The 16,715-nt window shown below is 41.0% G+C and overlaps 1 protein-coding gene across 1 annotated transcript in view; it reads right to left on the reverse strand.

The window, feature by feature from the left end:
• LOC123792459 (uncharacterized) overlaps positions 1–16,715 on the reverse strand; it is a 98,117-nt gene that overhangs the window by 70,717 nt on the left and 10,685 nt on the right. The window contains exons 4-5 of the mRNA XM_087868036.1: positions 1,110–1,251; positions 657–765 (exon numbers count right to left, since the gene is read on the reverse strand). Coding sequence (XP_087724162.1) covers positions 657–765; positions 1,110–1,251 — 251 coding nt within the window. The remainder of the gene's footprint in view (positions 1–656; positions 766–1,109; positions 1,252–16,715) is intronic.

Raw genomic sequence — 16,715 nt, forward strand, 5'->3', positions numbered from 1 at the left:
AGAATTCCAGAAACTCTGCTTTCAACGGCTTTATCCATATCAGTTCAAAAGATGTCTGTGGCCTAGTCACTATTTGTTGATATGTGTTGTGTAAAAAAAAAATATTCTTTGAGCTTTGATCAATTGATTGATTCCTTCAGTTATTCCAGCCAGAATTTACAGAGCTCCTACTGTGTGCTAAGCACCGGGCATGATTTAAATACTAAATGATCACTCTCTCATGCTTAGCAAAGCCCACAAGAAAATACTAAAGAATTTAAGCACTGAGAGGTAGAGCCATTGAGGTGTGAAGCACTGACTTCCGTAACTATCAAACAACATTACCATCTGTTGTAATAAGAGAAAACTCTATTGCTTATTTGAAAATGTTAATAAAGAAACTTCCCTGAAGATGATATGCAAAATCTCCTCATTCAATTTTCAGCTGTCATGTTTCAAAACAAGTAGGAATTAGATGAGTCAATATAACAAAAAATCTCTTTTGGCCAAAATCTGGAGACAGAAGTTGGGAACTGTTTTCATTTCAGATCTCAAGGAAAATATCAAAGGGGAATAATTAGGTAAACTTACTGGGGGAACGAATCCATATGATCTACAAGGATCCCTCAGGGAGAAGACAGGAGACAAGCGGTGAGGGGAACAACGTAAAGACTCACCTCTGAGCACTTGAAAATGTGGAATAGGTCAATATAGGGATTCCTGAGAGCAACTTCTGGCGAGTCCCGTCCAGCACAGAGCTTATCCCAGCCCCTCTGCGGTTCTCTTCTGGATCAAAACAACAAAAACCCAAATTCATCATTTCTTATGTCAGCCGAAGAAGCACCTTCCCCCCCCCTTTCAGATCTCACCTACTCCCCTGCCCCCTCAACCTCCCTCTGTTAGCCAACAGTTTGTTTGCTGTATTTATGTGTCTGTTTCTGTCTTGGTTGGTTGGTTGTTTTGTCTTTTAGATTCCACATATAAGAAAAATAATACGGTATTTGTCTTTCTCCATCTGACTTATTCCACTTAGCATAATTCCCTCTAGGTCCACGCATGTTGTTGCAAATGGCAAGATTTCATTCTTTTCTTATGGCTGAATAATATTCCATTGTATACGTACACCACACCTTCTGATCCAGTCATCCACCGATGGACGCTTGGCTGCTTCCATAGCTTGGCTATTGTAAATAATGCTGCAATAAATGCAGGGGTGCATGTATTTCTTTGAATCGATGTTTGAATCTCAGTTTGACATGGTTTCCGAGTGCTCTGGAGAGAAGAGAAACAAAGACATGGGAATACAAACCTTCTTCATCCTGCTCCCACCCACCTGGAGGTGGATTCTAGGTTATTACTTATTGTGCAACAGGCAGTGTGTTAAGCATTTGAGTAAAAATAGCCAACATGTACTGAGCTCTTATGAACTATTGGGTAACTTTAAGTTTTACATCGATTAAGTCACTTGATCAGCACAGCGCATCTGTGTGGTTGGTGTTCTCATCGTTCTGTTTCACAGAGGAGAAACGTGGGGCAATGAAGGTGAACTTGGATCAGAGAACACAGCGAGGGCTTGAACCTGGGCAGCCTGACTCCCAAGTCTGCTCCTGTAGCTGTTGTGACAATGTCTCTCCACTTTCTTTCCTTTATCTCACTTACCCCTTACCCTAGACGTCTGCCTTAGGGATGATTACTCTCCTAGTTTCACTGATGAGGAAGCTAAGCCTTGTAAAGGCTGAGTGAACTTGCCCAAGGCTACAAAGTGTTCCAGTAGTAGACCCTGGATTCAAACTCAGATATATTCAGTTCTACATTCTCTTTCATAGCATTCTGTAATTTCCCTTCACTTATTTACTTAAAAGACTGTACTAATATCTTCCAGGTGGTGGAGACGACTTGCTGTTGGACAAAGGAGTTGAGTGAGGTCCTAGGTTTCCCATTGAGGGCCCGAGTGACTTGGTTATTCTCCATGGCATCCCTGTGACTGCCATCCATTCTTTACCCTCCTCTACTCTTCCCTGTTCCCAGGGAGGCTGACCGCTGTGGACCAGTGCATCCCATTCACTTGTCCTCTGGCTTCCTATTGGGTTCAGCTAATCTAACCCAATGCTTACTCCTGTCCTTCCCTGCTTCCCTGCTGTGGCCACTGGTCCTGTTGGGCAGCTGCTCTTCTATGGCTCTGGCTCTCCCTGGAGTACGATAACATTATTCCTCCTTGCTACCCACCACCCAGCCCCTTTAAGCCTAGAGATGATAAGAGCTTTCCACTTCTGTTAGTTTCTGGGTGCTTCGCCATGTCTTGTAGATGGGTGTACTGTTTCCTGTCAGGGCTATGACTGATGTAAAACCCATAAACAAAGCATGCAAATTTTCAGATTCTCAGTTTCCTTTAATGTCAAGTGGGGATATAATACCAACCAAAATGGTAGTATCATTTCAATTGTTCAGTACAGTACCTGGCCCAAGGTAAGTGGGCAATAGATAGCAGCCATTTAAGTGGTCATTTTTATCATGACTCTTCTCTGCTCTGAGGCCCTCAAGCACTCATCACCAATGGTATGTGACTAGGCAGGATCATCGAAAACAGCATGAAGTCATGCCTCCTTAACAACCTCAGTGGGAGTATAGAAGTGGGTCTCCCTGAGCTGGCCAGCAACCCTTCACCTTTCACTGAGGTTGACCATTGGAAATAGTAATAGTTTCCTTTTTTGAGATCATACTTTTTTTTGTTTACCACATACTGTGCTAAGTACTTTAGTTAATTCTTACAGTGACCTTAAGGGGTGGTTACTCAGAAAAAGTGGCCCGTGCAAGGTCAACCACAGCCAGCAAAGCTGAGATTGAGCTCATGCGGAATTCACCTCTCTCTGTCCCCAAAACCTGGCTCTGTGGTCCCTGTGGGAGCTGGAGGAGGGTTGGCCATCATCAGCAGCTCTCCCCACTTCCTTCCAAGAGGAAGCTTGGCTTTCTTAGTGGTGCATGTCCAACAATACAACACTCACTTCCCTTCTTTCCCCCCAAACCTACTTATTATTCTGTCATACAGGAGACAAACTGGGTCCCCCAGGGTGCCTAATGAGTTTGGTAAGCCAGTTAAAGGGCAATGCTGAGTCTTGAGGTGGGTGTGTTTGATTAAGCTGTGGAGACTTCAAAGTGAGGTCAGGGGTCTGTGGAATCCATCAAAGGAAGCTTCTTGCCAGGAGCCACACAGAAGGATGACAGAGTGGGAGGGAGTCCTGCAGAGAGGGAGGGCTGGCTGGGGTGCGAGAGGGGATGAGAGGCTGGCAAGGCGAGCACAATAAAAGTGTCAGCAGGGGTGAGGCCTCTGTGTCCCATGTGAGTGATGGGGTTCCTACTAATGAGAAACTTGGAGAGAGAGTGGGTTCCACGGGGCCCTGGAGGCAGAAGGAGGAGATCGGGGATGCCCATGCCAAGAGTACTGCCAGAGAGTTTGGCTGCAAAGCCCCCAGGACAGGGAGCTCAAATTTGCTTTCTCATTAGCTGAAATATTTGGAATAAATAAACGGATGTCTCTGGAGCCCATTTTATTGCATTTGGTATCATCTTTCATCAGGGTTGGGAGGGGGAAAGACACTCATGCCTCAGAAGTGTAACCATTTTGAAAATACTTGAATAGACTATTTGATCACTTACGGGAAAGAAAAGATGATGTACTTAAAGGTTTTCTCCTTTCCCCCACCCTCAAACAAAGAAAACACTCCATGTGTACATTAACCTTAAAAAAAGAAAAGAACAGAACCCCTCAGCCTTTCTTGCTGACTAAGAGAAAAGGAGCGGACAGCTGCCTCACTAGGGAGTGCTCAGCAGGGAGTTGGGAGTCTTGACATAACTTTAATATATCCAGGGAGGGGGTTCTTTCTCCACGTAACAACTTCTAAGGATGGGCTTTGATCATCTCTAAATAAAACTCACATTGAGTAAATACTTGCAATATTTTTTTTTATCTGTTTAGCCCATGTTAGCTGGGGTCTCCCTGCTTCTTGAGAACCAGACCAAATTGGTTTTACTCTTCTGTGGATCTATGAGGGGGTAACAGTTTCCTGGTCATCTTTGGGTCTTCTTCAGTTTACAAATCATTTCATCATATACATTTCTGGCGTACAGAAGGCTAAGATATAAAACAAGTCCTCTTCCTTGATTTCCACAAAAAGACTCACTTCACAGGGCATATCGTGCACGTCATCTGGGGATTTTGAGGATCGGAGGAGGTGTTATCCCCAAAGCAAATGTAAACAGACTTAAAATTGAGTGGTAGGTATCCTGTACCTGAAAGTCCTCTGGGTACCCCACCCGGGAATTTTCCCTGATCATTTCATATCACAAGGTGCCTCAGCCTCAAATCAGCCCCCCTTCCTTGGCTTGCCACATTTGTCTGTTGTTTCTTTCACTCTTCACACATACCACCATGTCCATCACCACCACCACCACCACCACCATCATCATCACCACCATTACCACCATCATCACCACCACCACCAACATCACCATCATCACCACCACCATCATCACCACCACCATCATCACCAATACCACATCACTATCATCATCACCATCACCATCATCACCATCACCATCACCATCATCACCATCACCACATCACCACCACATGACTATCACCACCATCACACTACCACCATCATCATCATACCACCATCACTATCATCACCACCATTATCTCCACCACCACCACCAACACATCACCACTGCCACCATCACCCTCACCATATCACCACCTCCACAATGCTAGCACCCTGATCTAAGAGTCCACCTTCCAGAACAGTAAGAAAATACATTTCTGTTGTTTAAACCACCCAGTCCATGGTGTTTTATTACGGTAGCCTGAGATAACACAGGTATTTTCCCAAATAAAGTCAGTTTCTCTTCTGTCAGCCACCAAAAGTAATTTTGGTATCACTATGAGGACAATTGATCTTTTTCACCCATCTCTTTCCCAATATACAAGTGTCAACAAAGAAAAAATCTAATTTCTCCCTTTAAGGTCCCGTGTAGGTAGGAGATGGGTCTGGACTTTGCCCCTAACTGGCTGGTTGGGCCTGGGTGTATCTGATTTACCATTCTAGGTGTAAGTTTATCTGCTGATTAAGTGCAGTAGTTGGGATAGATGATCTATGTTGAAATGCATGATTTGATGATTTACAGAGATAGCAACCTATAGATAATCCCTGAATAACAGCAGAATCTTACTAATAAACGTAGCATGAAGGCTGAGAATGTGAGCTGCTGGTGTCTTCTCTTGGAGTTTATGTGTGAGTCTAGAAAAGTGATTCCAGGAAGGTGCTTCACACTCCACCTCACTTGAATTTCACTTGACATTAAAATCAGGATTGAATATAAAAGAGATCGATAATGTGTTTTCCTTTTCATATGCCCATCTTAGGGCCTGTCTGTGTATTTTTGTGAAGCATTGGGGTGAAATAGTTGAGATGTCTTTCAAGTTGTTCCATTAATCTGAACTTTCATTTTTTAGGAGAAAGAAATTTTTCTATCCTGCATCATTTAAATTCTTTGTCACTCTCCAAGTATTTATCCAACCCTCAATAATATCTCCTATTACTCTTGGTAACATGATTATTTATCTCAAAAAAATGTGTTCTCTGAATCATCTGAGGATCTTGATAAAAATAAATTCTCGAAATCCCTTTTTAATTACAGAAGATTCAGAAGTCCATTGTATGCTGTGCTAAGCACACTTCCTTCTCGGCATTTGCTCCTTCTCCTCAAATCCAGAGGAATGCAAGAATCCAGATAAAGACCATTTAGTTTTATCTGGGTCAGGCCTAAAAGACTCCTCATGGGAAGCATGAATTTCCTGCCTTGACAAGGATAAAATGATTACCAACTCCTCTGAATTTGTAAAATAGAAAAAGTTTTGGGACAGCAACAATAGGATCAAAAGCCAGCTGGACAATCCCTTTTAGGAAAGAACATGGAATCTTGAGTTAGGAAATGAGAGTTCTGGCCTTGGCTCTGTCACTTGGGCACTATTTCTTGCTGTTTATAGGGACATTGATAATATTCTCCCCCCAAAGTTTAACTGTGGTTGTGTAGGTGGCAGGGTCTTTCAGAACGCCCAATAAATAGCTCCATCTTCCCTGATTAAACTCTGAACCAATTGAGAAATAACATAAAATGAGTCAGTAAGCTTTTACTGACAAAAGCTAGGTTGGTAAATGTAGCTTAGTGTAAGAGCCAACAATAGTGTGTAACTTCTGACACCCCAGTTTCAACCCTGGAACGATATGGAGCTGGGGAGAGACATTTCCTTCTAACCTTGGTGATTCATATTGGGATACTTTATGTGTTAGATTTCTTTGTCTCAAGCATCCTGTTTAAGAAACCATCCTGTTTAACTTAAGCAAAATAAATATGTCAGAGAATAATGAGGACTCTCAGAATGGACAGGAAGAAGGATAAGAGCCAAACCACCCTGGGGGCTTGGTCTGGGTTGAGATTGGGTTAAGGAGGCCACAAGAAAGTCTCATGGCAGGAATGTTATAGTGAAGATCCTGGCCTGTTGATGACTGAAGCAATAACCATGTGTGGTCTCTTTTTTTGCTGCATAAGATTCAGGGTATAAGGTAGGAGTGCCTAAGTGGCTTAGCTTGCATTGCATGGCTCTGCATGGATAAAGATGAGTGGAACCTTGGGTGGGTCGCATCAGTCTATGGGTATTGTCACAGAGTTAATCCCAATAAAAGAAATTTGGCCTCTTTGGGGAAGAGAAAATAAATTTTAAAAATCAAATGTAGTAACTATCAGAGTATGAACTTTCCTTGCCTATGGATCTAATCCAGTGTTTGTATATAAGGATCTTTAGAATCTGTCCTGAGCCTAAATTTCTAAATTTCTAGGCTCATTTGTCACTTTGTTTTGCTCTTTTTGCTGATTATTCATTGCACACACCATGTCCTTTCATGCTTCTATACCCTAGTTTTCGTCTGCCTACTATACCTCTCTTACTCCTCTTCTATTCTTATACCTGGAACATTCCTACTCCTCCGTCGAGGGCCAACTGCTAAGTTACTTCTTATCTTCCTGATAATGCAAGGCAGAGTTAAATCACCCCCTTTCTTCATTTTTCTGCATATGTACATCTCTATTATTTTACTACTTACCACATACCGTAATTGTTTATTCATGCATTTGTCACACTGACAAGGGCAAGGACTTTGCATGCTTCATACTTCTGTGCCTCACACACAGTAGTGATTCAGTATGTTTGATGTCTATTTTTCCTGAAATATTCACATTAAGACTGTTGATGTGATGAGTACTAGACAGAGATTAGAGAACTGACGCTGTCCTGGCCTTCTATATTTATGGTCACATATTCATAATGTCTTAGTTTTCTTATCTGCATAATAAGGAGGTTGTATTAAATTGCCATTTATAAAATTATAGTACCTTAAAAAAGATAGAAGTTCATTTTTCTCTCCCATGCAAGAAATCCTGAGATAAGCAGCCCAGGTCCACTATGGTGGTACCACAAAGTTGCCAGGGACATAGGTTTATTCCAGTTCATGCTCCATCCTGCTTACAGTGCTGCCTCATAGCCCAAGACGGTTGCCTGAATCCATCCAAGCTTCATCGTAAAGGAATTAGAAGAGAGGAAGGGGCAAAGGAAGGCCCACCCATTTCCTCAGGGAAACTCTCCACAAGTTTTACAAAACACTTCCTATGCCTTAGGGGCTCAAACTTAGTCACATGACCAGACAGGTGCAAAGTATAATATAGTGCACCAGACAGGTGCAAAGTGGGAAATATAGTTTTTTATCCTGGTGACAACAGCGTTGCCTAAACATAAGGGTTCTCTCAAAGGTGAAGGGGAGAAAGGATAATGAGAAGTAACCAGCAGTCTCTGCCATAGTGGGCCACTTTGGTGAAAGTTATTGGAGAAGTTTTCTCAGAGATTAAAACTAAGGTTAAACTTGAAAGATGAGGAGGATTCAGTTGTCCAAAAAGTACGTAAAGGATATCTTATGAAAAGGTAACAGTAAATGCCCTGAGGTGGTATGGTAGAGGTCGTGCTATGCTTTCATTAACTGTGTACCAACTCCTTTGTCATCCTCCTTTTCCAAGCTGTTCTGGAAGACTACACCCCCCAGCCTTTCTCATAATTAGGTTGAGGTCTTCTGACTGAATTGTCCAGGGACACCTGGGTGGCTCAGTTGGTTAAGCATCTGCCTTTGGCTCAGGTCATGATCTCAGAGTCCTGGGATCGAGCCCCGAGTCAGGCTCCCTGCTTAATGGAGAGTCTGTTTCTCCTCCCTCTGCCCCTCCCCCCTGCTCGTTTTCTCTCTCTCTCTCTCTCAAATAAATAAATAAAATCTTTAAAAAAAAAGGTGGAAGATCTGGATCCATACCAATTAGTCTCCACCTTGCCTTCTACTGTAGCCCCAAGACTTATCTATAGAACCCCAAGATTCATGGATATACAATTTGAAAAATCGCTGGACTAGATGATGCTAAGGATCCTCCCAGCTCTTCACATTCTGAATTTTACTGACTTACGACTTATAAGATATATAGCTTGGCCTATTTTCAGTTTGGATCTTTTGTAAATTAAATGTTAATTTGAGGAGCCAGATTAAAAAAATAATTACTGAATTAAATTTTCAGAGACTATTGAGCAGAGTGCCAAAAAATTAGATGCCTGATAAGAACATATTTTTTAAAATATATGGGATTTTTTATGATTAAATAACTAACACATGTTCTTATGTGAAATCTAAAAAAATTATGAAGAGAGAGATTATAAAAGTCACTTACAGTCCCACAACTTGGAAATAACAGGGATTCATTTACATTTCGGTTTCATGAAGGTGAAGATTGGAGTTGCCTGGGGAATGGGGGTAGGGTGGAGTGGGAGCAGTGGGCCAGGCTTTGCAATCAGAAAGAAAAACATACAGGGTGTGGACGTCCACTTGTATCTCTAGGGACTCTGGGTTAAAAGGCAGACATTTACAAGGACAAAAAGGCATACATTTATATCTGACAACTCATTTCAAAAAATTTGGAAGCAGGAATTTGGAGGAACTAGAAATAACTGATTTAACTGACTCGAAAAATCTGAAATATGAGCCTGTGGTGTGGAAAGCCAATAAAAAGCCAACTGACTCATCCCACAGAATTTGATAGAGGCTCCTGTGGATTTGGGACAGCGGGTATTTGGAAAAGTAGGAGGTGCAGGGCGGGGCTAAAAACAGGTGGATTGCTGAAAATCCTTTTTTATATTAGCAGTTGGACCCCCTTTCCTCAGGGGAACTCCCCTCCGTGACTCTGGCCAGTGATCTGAGGTTTACTGTCTGGAGAGGATGAATCACATAGGTTCTCAAGTTGGAGAGGTTATAAACAACTGAGGGTGTAACAGACACACTTTATGGATAATAGAGGATGTTAGGTGGAGATCTGCACGCCGGAAGTGACACCTCCCACACCCGGCCACACTCGGCCTCCTGAGTACTAATGACAAAGATTGCAACCATCTCCCTAAACCTAAACTATGAGACTGGAAGATCTGTATTTGGGAACCATAATGTGCCCAAGAGTGAAATGCTACAGAGACTACTTTTTGTGAATCGTTAAAAAGACAATTGTGTCCCTAGACCTTCTTGCAGCAAAGCCCAGATCACCAGATACCTGAAGAAAGACTTAACAACCAACTGAACAAACAGGAAAAAAAAAAGTGATCGAGCCTTTTTAATATTCTCAGAAAAATGAGAGAAGAAAATGTGCCCATGAAAAATAATAGATTGATTTAAAAAGGAAAGATCTTTGATATTAAAATGTGATAGCAAAAATTAAAAATTCAGTGAAAGGCTTAGAAAACAAAGTTGAGAAACTAATCAAAATAGGTCTCCCAAAAGTAGTGAGAAAAGGCAAGAAAATGAAAGAATCAGTTGAAGAGTTCCAAAAGATAGAAGTGATACAGGTTTCACAAAGAGAGACCAGAGGAAATAATTATTAAAGACCTATTCTGAAAATATTGCCCAGACCATAGGAATTAAGTTTCAAAGAATAGGCAGCATGATTGGCCAGCAAACTGAGTGACGAAAAACAAAAATAGAAAGCAAAACAAGGCAGATTATCATCAAAATGTTAGGATGCTAGCAATAGAGAAAATTGTAAAAGCTTCCAGAGGGGGAGATAGATTACATACAATGGCTGGGAATCGGAATAGGATCAGACTCCTGAAGACCATATGGGAAGATAGAGACAGCAGAGTTACAAAACAGAGCTCTAGATACAGTTGAACCAATAACCAAGCACAAAGGTTGAAGAAAGACATTTTGGGACCTGCAAGTTCTTAACATTTTTCTGTCCCAAGTATCCTTTTTTGGGAAGCTCCTGAAGGACGTGCTTCCCTAAGGACTGGCCACCACCCAAGAGAGTAGGCAGGTGTCCTGGAAACAAGGTTGAGAACACAGGAATGAGGTGAAAGCCATTCCCAGGGGTGACCCAGGACAAAAGTCAGGACAAGTGATGAGTGGCAGCTCTCCTGAGCAACCAGGCGAGTTCAGAGCTGCAGGGGAGAGAGAGAGCTCCTTCCAGCAGGGATGTCTGCAAGGAAAGACTCCACAGCTGATGACTTTCCTGCTGTGCCGGAATTCTGCTCTGTCAAAGAGTTGGGCAATGAATTTGTGAAGTCGCACACTGAGCCGAACAATTAGACTAAATTGAGGAAATGGTTAATTCCAGGGAGCAAAGTATTGCAAAGGAAAGGAAATGAAACTATAGTCCAGTACCTGGAGCCACTCTGCATTGTTTTCACGTAGTCATAAAATGTAAACAATCAACATTGGCTCAACTGAAAAGGGTGATGGAGCTCTTTCAGAAGAACAGGAAAAGATGAATCTACGTTTGTGTGGGAGATGAAGGGTGTGGCTGAGAGGTGGAATCTCATCACCTCATCACGTAGCAATCAGTCCATGTGTGCATGCAGAAACTCATAAAAGAGCAATATATACCAGATATTTAGAAATGTGGAAGCAAACACCAGAACAAATAGCCAAAAACATTGAAAGCATTTGTTTCTGGGCAATTGGAATTGGGAAAGAAGATAGATGGGCAGCTATCTGATTTTTTGTACATTATTTTGATTAATAAGAATGAAACGAAACTTTAAAAAGTACTATCTTAAAATCAAACATTTCGACCAACATCTCCTTATATAATTCTTATGGAATTATAAATATTCTGAGTTCTTTAGCCAAACATCTAAATGATCTGAAAAAAAAAAAATTCCAAAGCAGTAAAACAAAAGCTACAAAGTTTCCTGTTCCTTTCTCACAAGTTATTTGAAAAACCATGCAGTCTATTTGAAAGTATTTCATGATACCTAACTATATTCAGAAGGACATTCAAGAAATACTTTTGAATAAAAAGTTGAGCATGAGTAGTAAATGTTCCAAGTTTTTAAAATAATAAGCCTGTCCTTTTTTTCAACTATAAAAGTTATAGATTATGTGCTGTCTGTATTTAAGTTCAATGCTACTTAACACAGGGTCTGGGCATATACATATGGGAGATGCTCGCTAAGTGTTTGGATGGAATTGAAATTTTTGAGTGCCCTGGAGACCTGATTGAGCCAAGAATTAAGGGAGGGGGTGTTCTCTGTTGACTTGCTACAATTTGATTTCTCACTTTTTTGTTGGAATGAAAACGAAATTCACAAATTCCTAGAGGCTTTTACTAGGAGTGAAATTCCAAGCTTTTATGATCCTTGTCTGTAAAGGAACTTACTGGACTCCATGCCTTAGATTACTGACCTACATCTGGATTCTAGATGGATTCATGGTTTTTCTCATAGTCCATAAATCACACATCCAAAATGAAACCTCTTTAATCTGCTCCAGTCCCAGCTGCTGTCAGTATTTTGTTAGCAAATGAAGAACATATCATATAAAAAGTCTTTTTAATTTAGGAAAGCTTTTTCTTTCTTTTTCCCTGTTACTATTTTATATTTGAATTAGTTGTGTTCTTCTGCAATTAAAAATTTCCTTTCCATGTATTATTAATGCTGCTGATAATATCTCCTCCTTTTAAGTAGTCTTTTCCCACTTATTTTGAGATAATATTTAACCAATACATGCTTATTGTTTATGGGAAAGTGTAGGAGAAAACACCACCTAAAATATTATAACAGCTTCTAGAATGCTCACCATGTGCCAGATACTGTTCTAAATATTTCACTTACAGAAACTCACGGAATCCTCTTGTATTAGTTTTCTATGGCTGCTGCAACAATATATCACAAGCTTAATGAATTAAAACAACACAAATTTATTATCTTACAGTTCTGTAGTTTAAAAGTCCCATATCGTTCCCTTGGGCTAACGTCAAGGTTTCAGTGGGGCTGAATTTTGTTTCTAGAAGCTCTAGGAAAGAATGCTTCCTTTCCTGTTCCAGCTTCTGGAACAGTCCATGTTCCTAGGCTCATGGTCTCCTCCTCCTTCGTGAATGTTAGCCACACAGCCTCTCTCTAGGACTGCTTCCATTGTCACATCTCTTCCCCTGACTCCCTTCTTCTACCTCCATCTTCCACTTTTGAGGATCCTCTTGATTGTCCTGGGCCCAGCTCAGTAACCCCACATCATCTACCGATTTGAAGGCCAGCTGATTAACAACCTTAAGTCCATCTGCAAGCTAACTCCCCTGTGCTATGTAAGGTAACACACTCAGTTTCCAGGGACTAGAATGGGGACACATTATAGGCATATTACTCTGCCCCTCACACCTCTTGACAACACTAAAATACCTACAAGCACTACTATTATTATTATCTCCGCTTTACAGAGAAGACTCAGAGAAGCTATGTAAATTTCCTGAGAGCACAAAGCTAAGATTTGAACCCAGGCAGTCTGGTTCTAGAGCTCAAAAGCTACATTTACCCCAAGATAACTCACCATACAAAAATGCAATATTATAGTACTTTTTACTTCAATGTCTTTCTTTTTTGTGTGCCCTTTTTATGTAATTGTTAGATAATGGTTATAATTTTGTAGCCTTTTTACTTATTCTATGTCTACCTAACCTTACTACATGAACTTTGCCCTTTATCTTTTAAATGTCTGTATGGCATTCTAGTTCAGCCTCAGGGCCTTTGCATATGCCTACCGTGCTCTTCCATATTTCCATATGGCTTACTCCCTTTTACTTCACTGTGCAAATGCCATCTCATCAAGGAGGCCCTCCTTGACCACTGTTGCTAAAAAGAGTAACCTATCACTCTCGGTCCTTACACTGGGCTTTATTTTCTTCACGGTATTTATCACTAATAGATTTCATGTAATGTATGTATGTATTTATCCATTATTTGTCTCCCCTACTTAAATGTAAACTCCACAAGGACAGGAATTTTATTTTGCTCATTGATGTAGGCATTCAGTAAGTATTCTTGAATAAATGAATGAATAGGGAAAATTCTAAAACCACGGGTAGTCAGGATGCTACTACTCTAACAAACACCAGTGGTCTGCATGTCCTATTCAATGCCCATTTGCGAATATAATTTTATGTATTTCATTATACCATTGAAGCAATTATGGATGTGTGTATCTTAACTAAATATTAAATCCTTTGCATGTGTCTAATCTTTCACAGATAACTTAACCTCTCTGAGCTCACTTCCTAGTTAGGAAAAGCATATTTAGATTATTATGTTAAATGTAATAACCTAAATAAAATACCTGGATAATGTATGATAGATAATTGTTACTGAACAATTAGTATTAGTTTCTTTTGTTTTGATTCCATTTTCAATATGTTGCTATTACTAAATAATGCTTTACTGAACATTTCTTGTTATTGATACTTTTATATTTATTTACTTTAGGATAAATACCCAGGAGCGGTATTACTGTGTTGGAGTGGTTCAAAATATTAGCTAAATTGATAAAATTGAATCAATTTAGGATAAATATTTACCTTAGTTTTAAGTATGAATTTCCTTACGGACAGATAAGTGATATTATTCTTTATATTGTATTTTATTTTTACACTTCTTATTATTTCAGAAATACTTTCTTCTATTGCCAGTAATATTTTAAGTCTTCCAACGCATAAACCGTCCTTTATGTCTTAAAACTAATCAGTATTTTGCTTAACACGGGGAGATGATTCAGCCCCTCCTGGGCCGAGTGGATTGCTCACGTACTCGAGCTCTGGATCTCCCTCGAATTTCTTAGAATTGATGCCCAAATTATTTCCTTCTAAGTTTTTTAATTTGATAAATCTTTCTAATTTAACAGTTGCTCTTAAAAATAGATTTGTCATCGGTCCGTTGCTATAGTTGTTTATATCTTTCCTGGTCCTAATTTAGTCATAGCATCTGTGCAAAATGGTATGAAAGTTATTTATTACTCCATCATCCAGAGGGGATGCTTGATTCCTGACATTTATATTCCCTCGAACATACAAACCAGATAAAAAGAAAATCAGACTTCTTGCTTTGGGAACTGAACAGATTGCTTACCATGGTTGGGAGAGAATGCCCTCCCCTGCCTCCTCTTCCTGAATTATAAATACATTTTCAAGGATTGTGTCCCTGAGTAACCAGATAGTTTTCTTTTACATCGCATTGGTTGGGATAATTTGAACTGGGGGGGGAGGGATCCTACTGGGCTAGCAGAAGAGCCGAATGGTTTAAAAAGGGTCTTTGGAGGCCTGCAGACCTGGGTGGGTTATCGACCCCTCTGGACCTGCGTCAGTCACTTTGTCTCTACCTGGTGGATTCCAGAGATGTCGGTGGGGATAACAGTCAGTACGTGTAAGGAATAAATGAATAACTGTATGCAAAGTGTATGCAAAATACCACACATTTCATAAGTGCCCCAAATGTCACCTATTATAATACTTAAGGTAGGAATGAAATGAGTGGCACGTGCAAGCCTGTGTCCCTTTGAGTCACCGCCGCAAGCTTTCACGGGCTTGCCGGGCCTTCTCCTCGCAGCTCTTCCTCTTCCACGAAGGGTCCGAGGGCTTTACTGAGCTCAGAGGCATCACTCAGGGGTTGTCTTAACTTCTGCATTGAATTATACTTTTTAAAAAGGCTTGTTCTTCCTATTTTGGCATAATAAGGAGGATCTAGTGCAGTTACCTTGGTAGTTACATAGAAAGAAACCCAGACTTCACTCAACCAAGAGGATTTAATCCCTGCAGCTTTGGAATTCAAGCTAAGGAGAGATTTGCTACCTTCTCCTTAGAGGGAGCTGGTTGAGGCATAAGGAAGGGCTTCCCCTGTGTGGCAGACCACATACCCAGACCACATATGATCATCTCAGAGCACCAATCAAGGGGCAGGAAAAAAAAATCTGAGTTTGTAGAATGGAAAGCAATTTCTATTACGAGCCTCCATGCCACTGAGACAGTGGTACTTAGTTTCATGTGATTTGAGGTGCCCCTGTCCCTTGCTCTGGATTCATGCCTGAGTTCTCGGCTGGGTGTGGAGAGTGATGTGCCTTGTCAACTACAGATGCTGATGTTTGTGAGATGTCCTTATTCATATTGTGTTTGTCTGTGATCTCTCTCTGCGGGTTGCTGACTAGCCGTTGCATGCTCCTACCTGAAAGACTGTTGAGGTTCCTAGAATCTCCTTGCTCTCTCTCAAGTGCCAGGAATTTAATCTGAAGCTCTAGTTCCAAGCCAGGCCACCAGACCTGCTGTGGGACTGCCTGGGACCCTGACCACCTTCTCCTGCTCTTGGCCGTCCAGGATTTCTCAGCTGCTTTCAGGCCCTACTAGGACAAGGACATTCTGTAAGGCAGCTAGGGCCAGGATTGGCTGACATAGCACCCAGAATTTCTCCTCCGGATTTGTGTCTCCCAGGGTCTGGGTTCCCCTCTTAGATTCTTGAATCCTGTTTGGAGGTGCTATCATTTGCTTGTCAAGCTTTTTTTTTTTTTTTTTTTTTTTTTAAGACACCCACAAGTTCTACACAAATCTTGCTACCTCTCAGACTTTCTCTTCCTAACCTAACCCAGGGAATCTTAATGAGATTCCAGAATGGAAATGCTTTTCCTGACTCACCACATATTCTTCCAAATCCACGATTTATGCTTTTGATTTCTCTTACAGTCTTTTGAAACATGACAAATTATAAGATGGCAGAAAATGTGAAATACCAATTTGTCAGAGATCAGGAAGGAAATGGAAATGAAAAGGGGAAACTTTTAAAGGTAAAAGTCACATCAGATGCAATAAAAATTATCAGAAAAATCATAACCAAGTTCAACATTAAGGAACATATATACACTTTAGAGGAGCTCACCCACAATGAAAAGGAAAAAGTGTAAGAATGATTACTTCTGGTTCCTTCTCTGAACTCAATATTAGAGATGCCATGGAAGTAGCAAGGAAGTACATGAATCTGAACATTTAACATGAAACAGTGGGCTGTCCCTGGGGAGACAGAGAGTGGTTGTTTCCCCAGGAGGGAGGGAACAGCTTTGGTGCTGGAGGAGGCATCAGCACCTGGGGGTGGAGTTGGGCAGCTTCTGAGTTGTGTTCTCTTTCTCTTCCCACTTTACATTTGAGGACCTTTGCCACTTGTCTTCACCATTGGATTAAAAAACAAAGCCGAAGCCAGAAATAAACAGAAAAACAAAAATACCCCTCGGTGCCGGCTCAGTGCTGCCTTGGTCCACAGGCAACATCAGGGCCATGTGGGTGCTCACTGTGGTGAGAGGAACATGGCA

Source organism: Ursus americanus, chromosome 16, assembly GCF_024610735.1.
Source record: "Ursus americanus isolate L20-20 chromosome 16, mUrsAme1.1.p, whole genome shotgun sequence".
Classification (NCBI taxonomy): Eukaryota; Metazoa; Chordata; class Mammalia; order Carnivora; family Ursidae; genus Ursus; species Ursus americanus.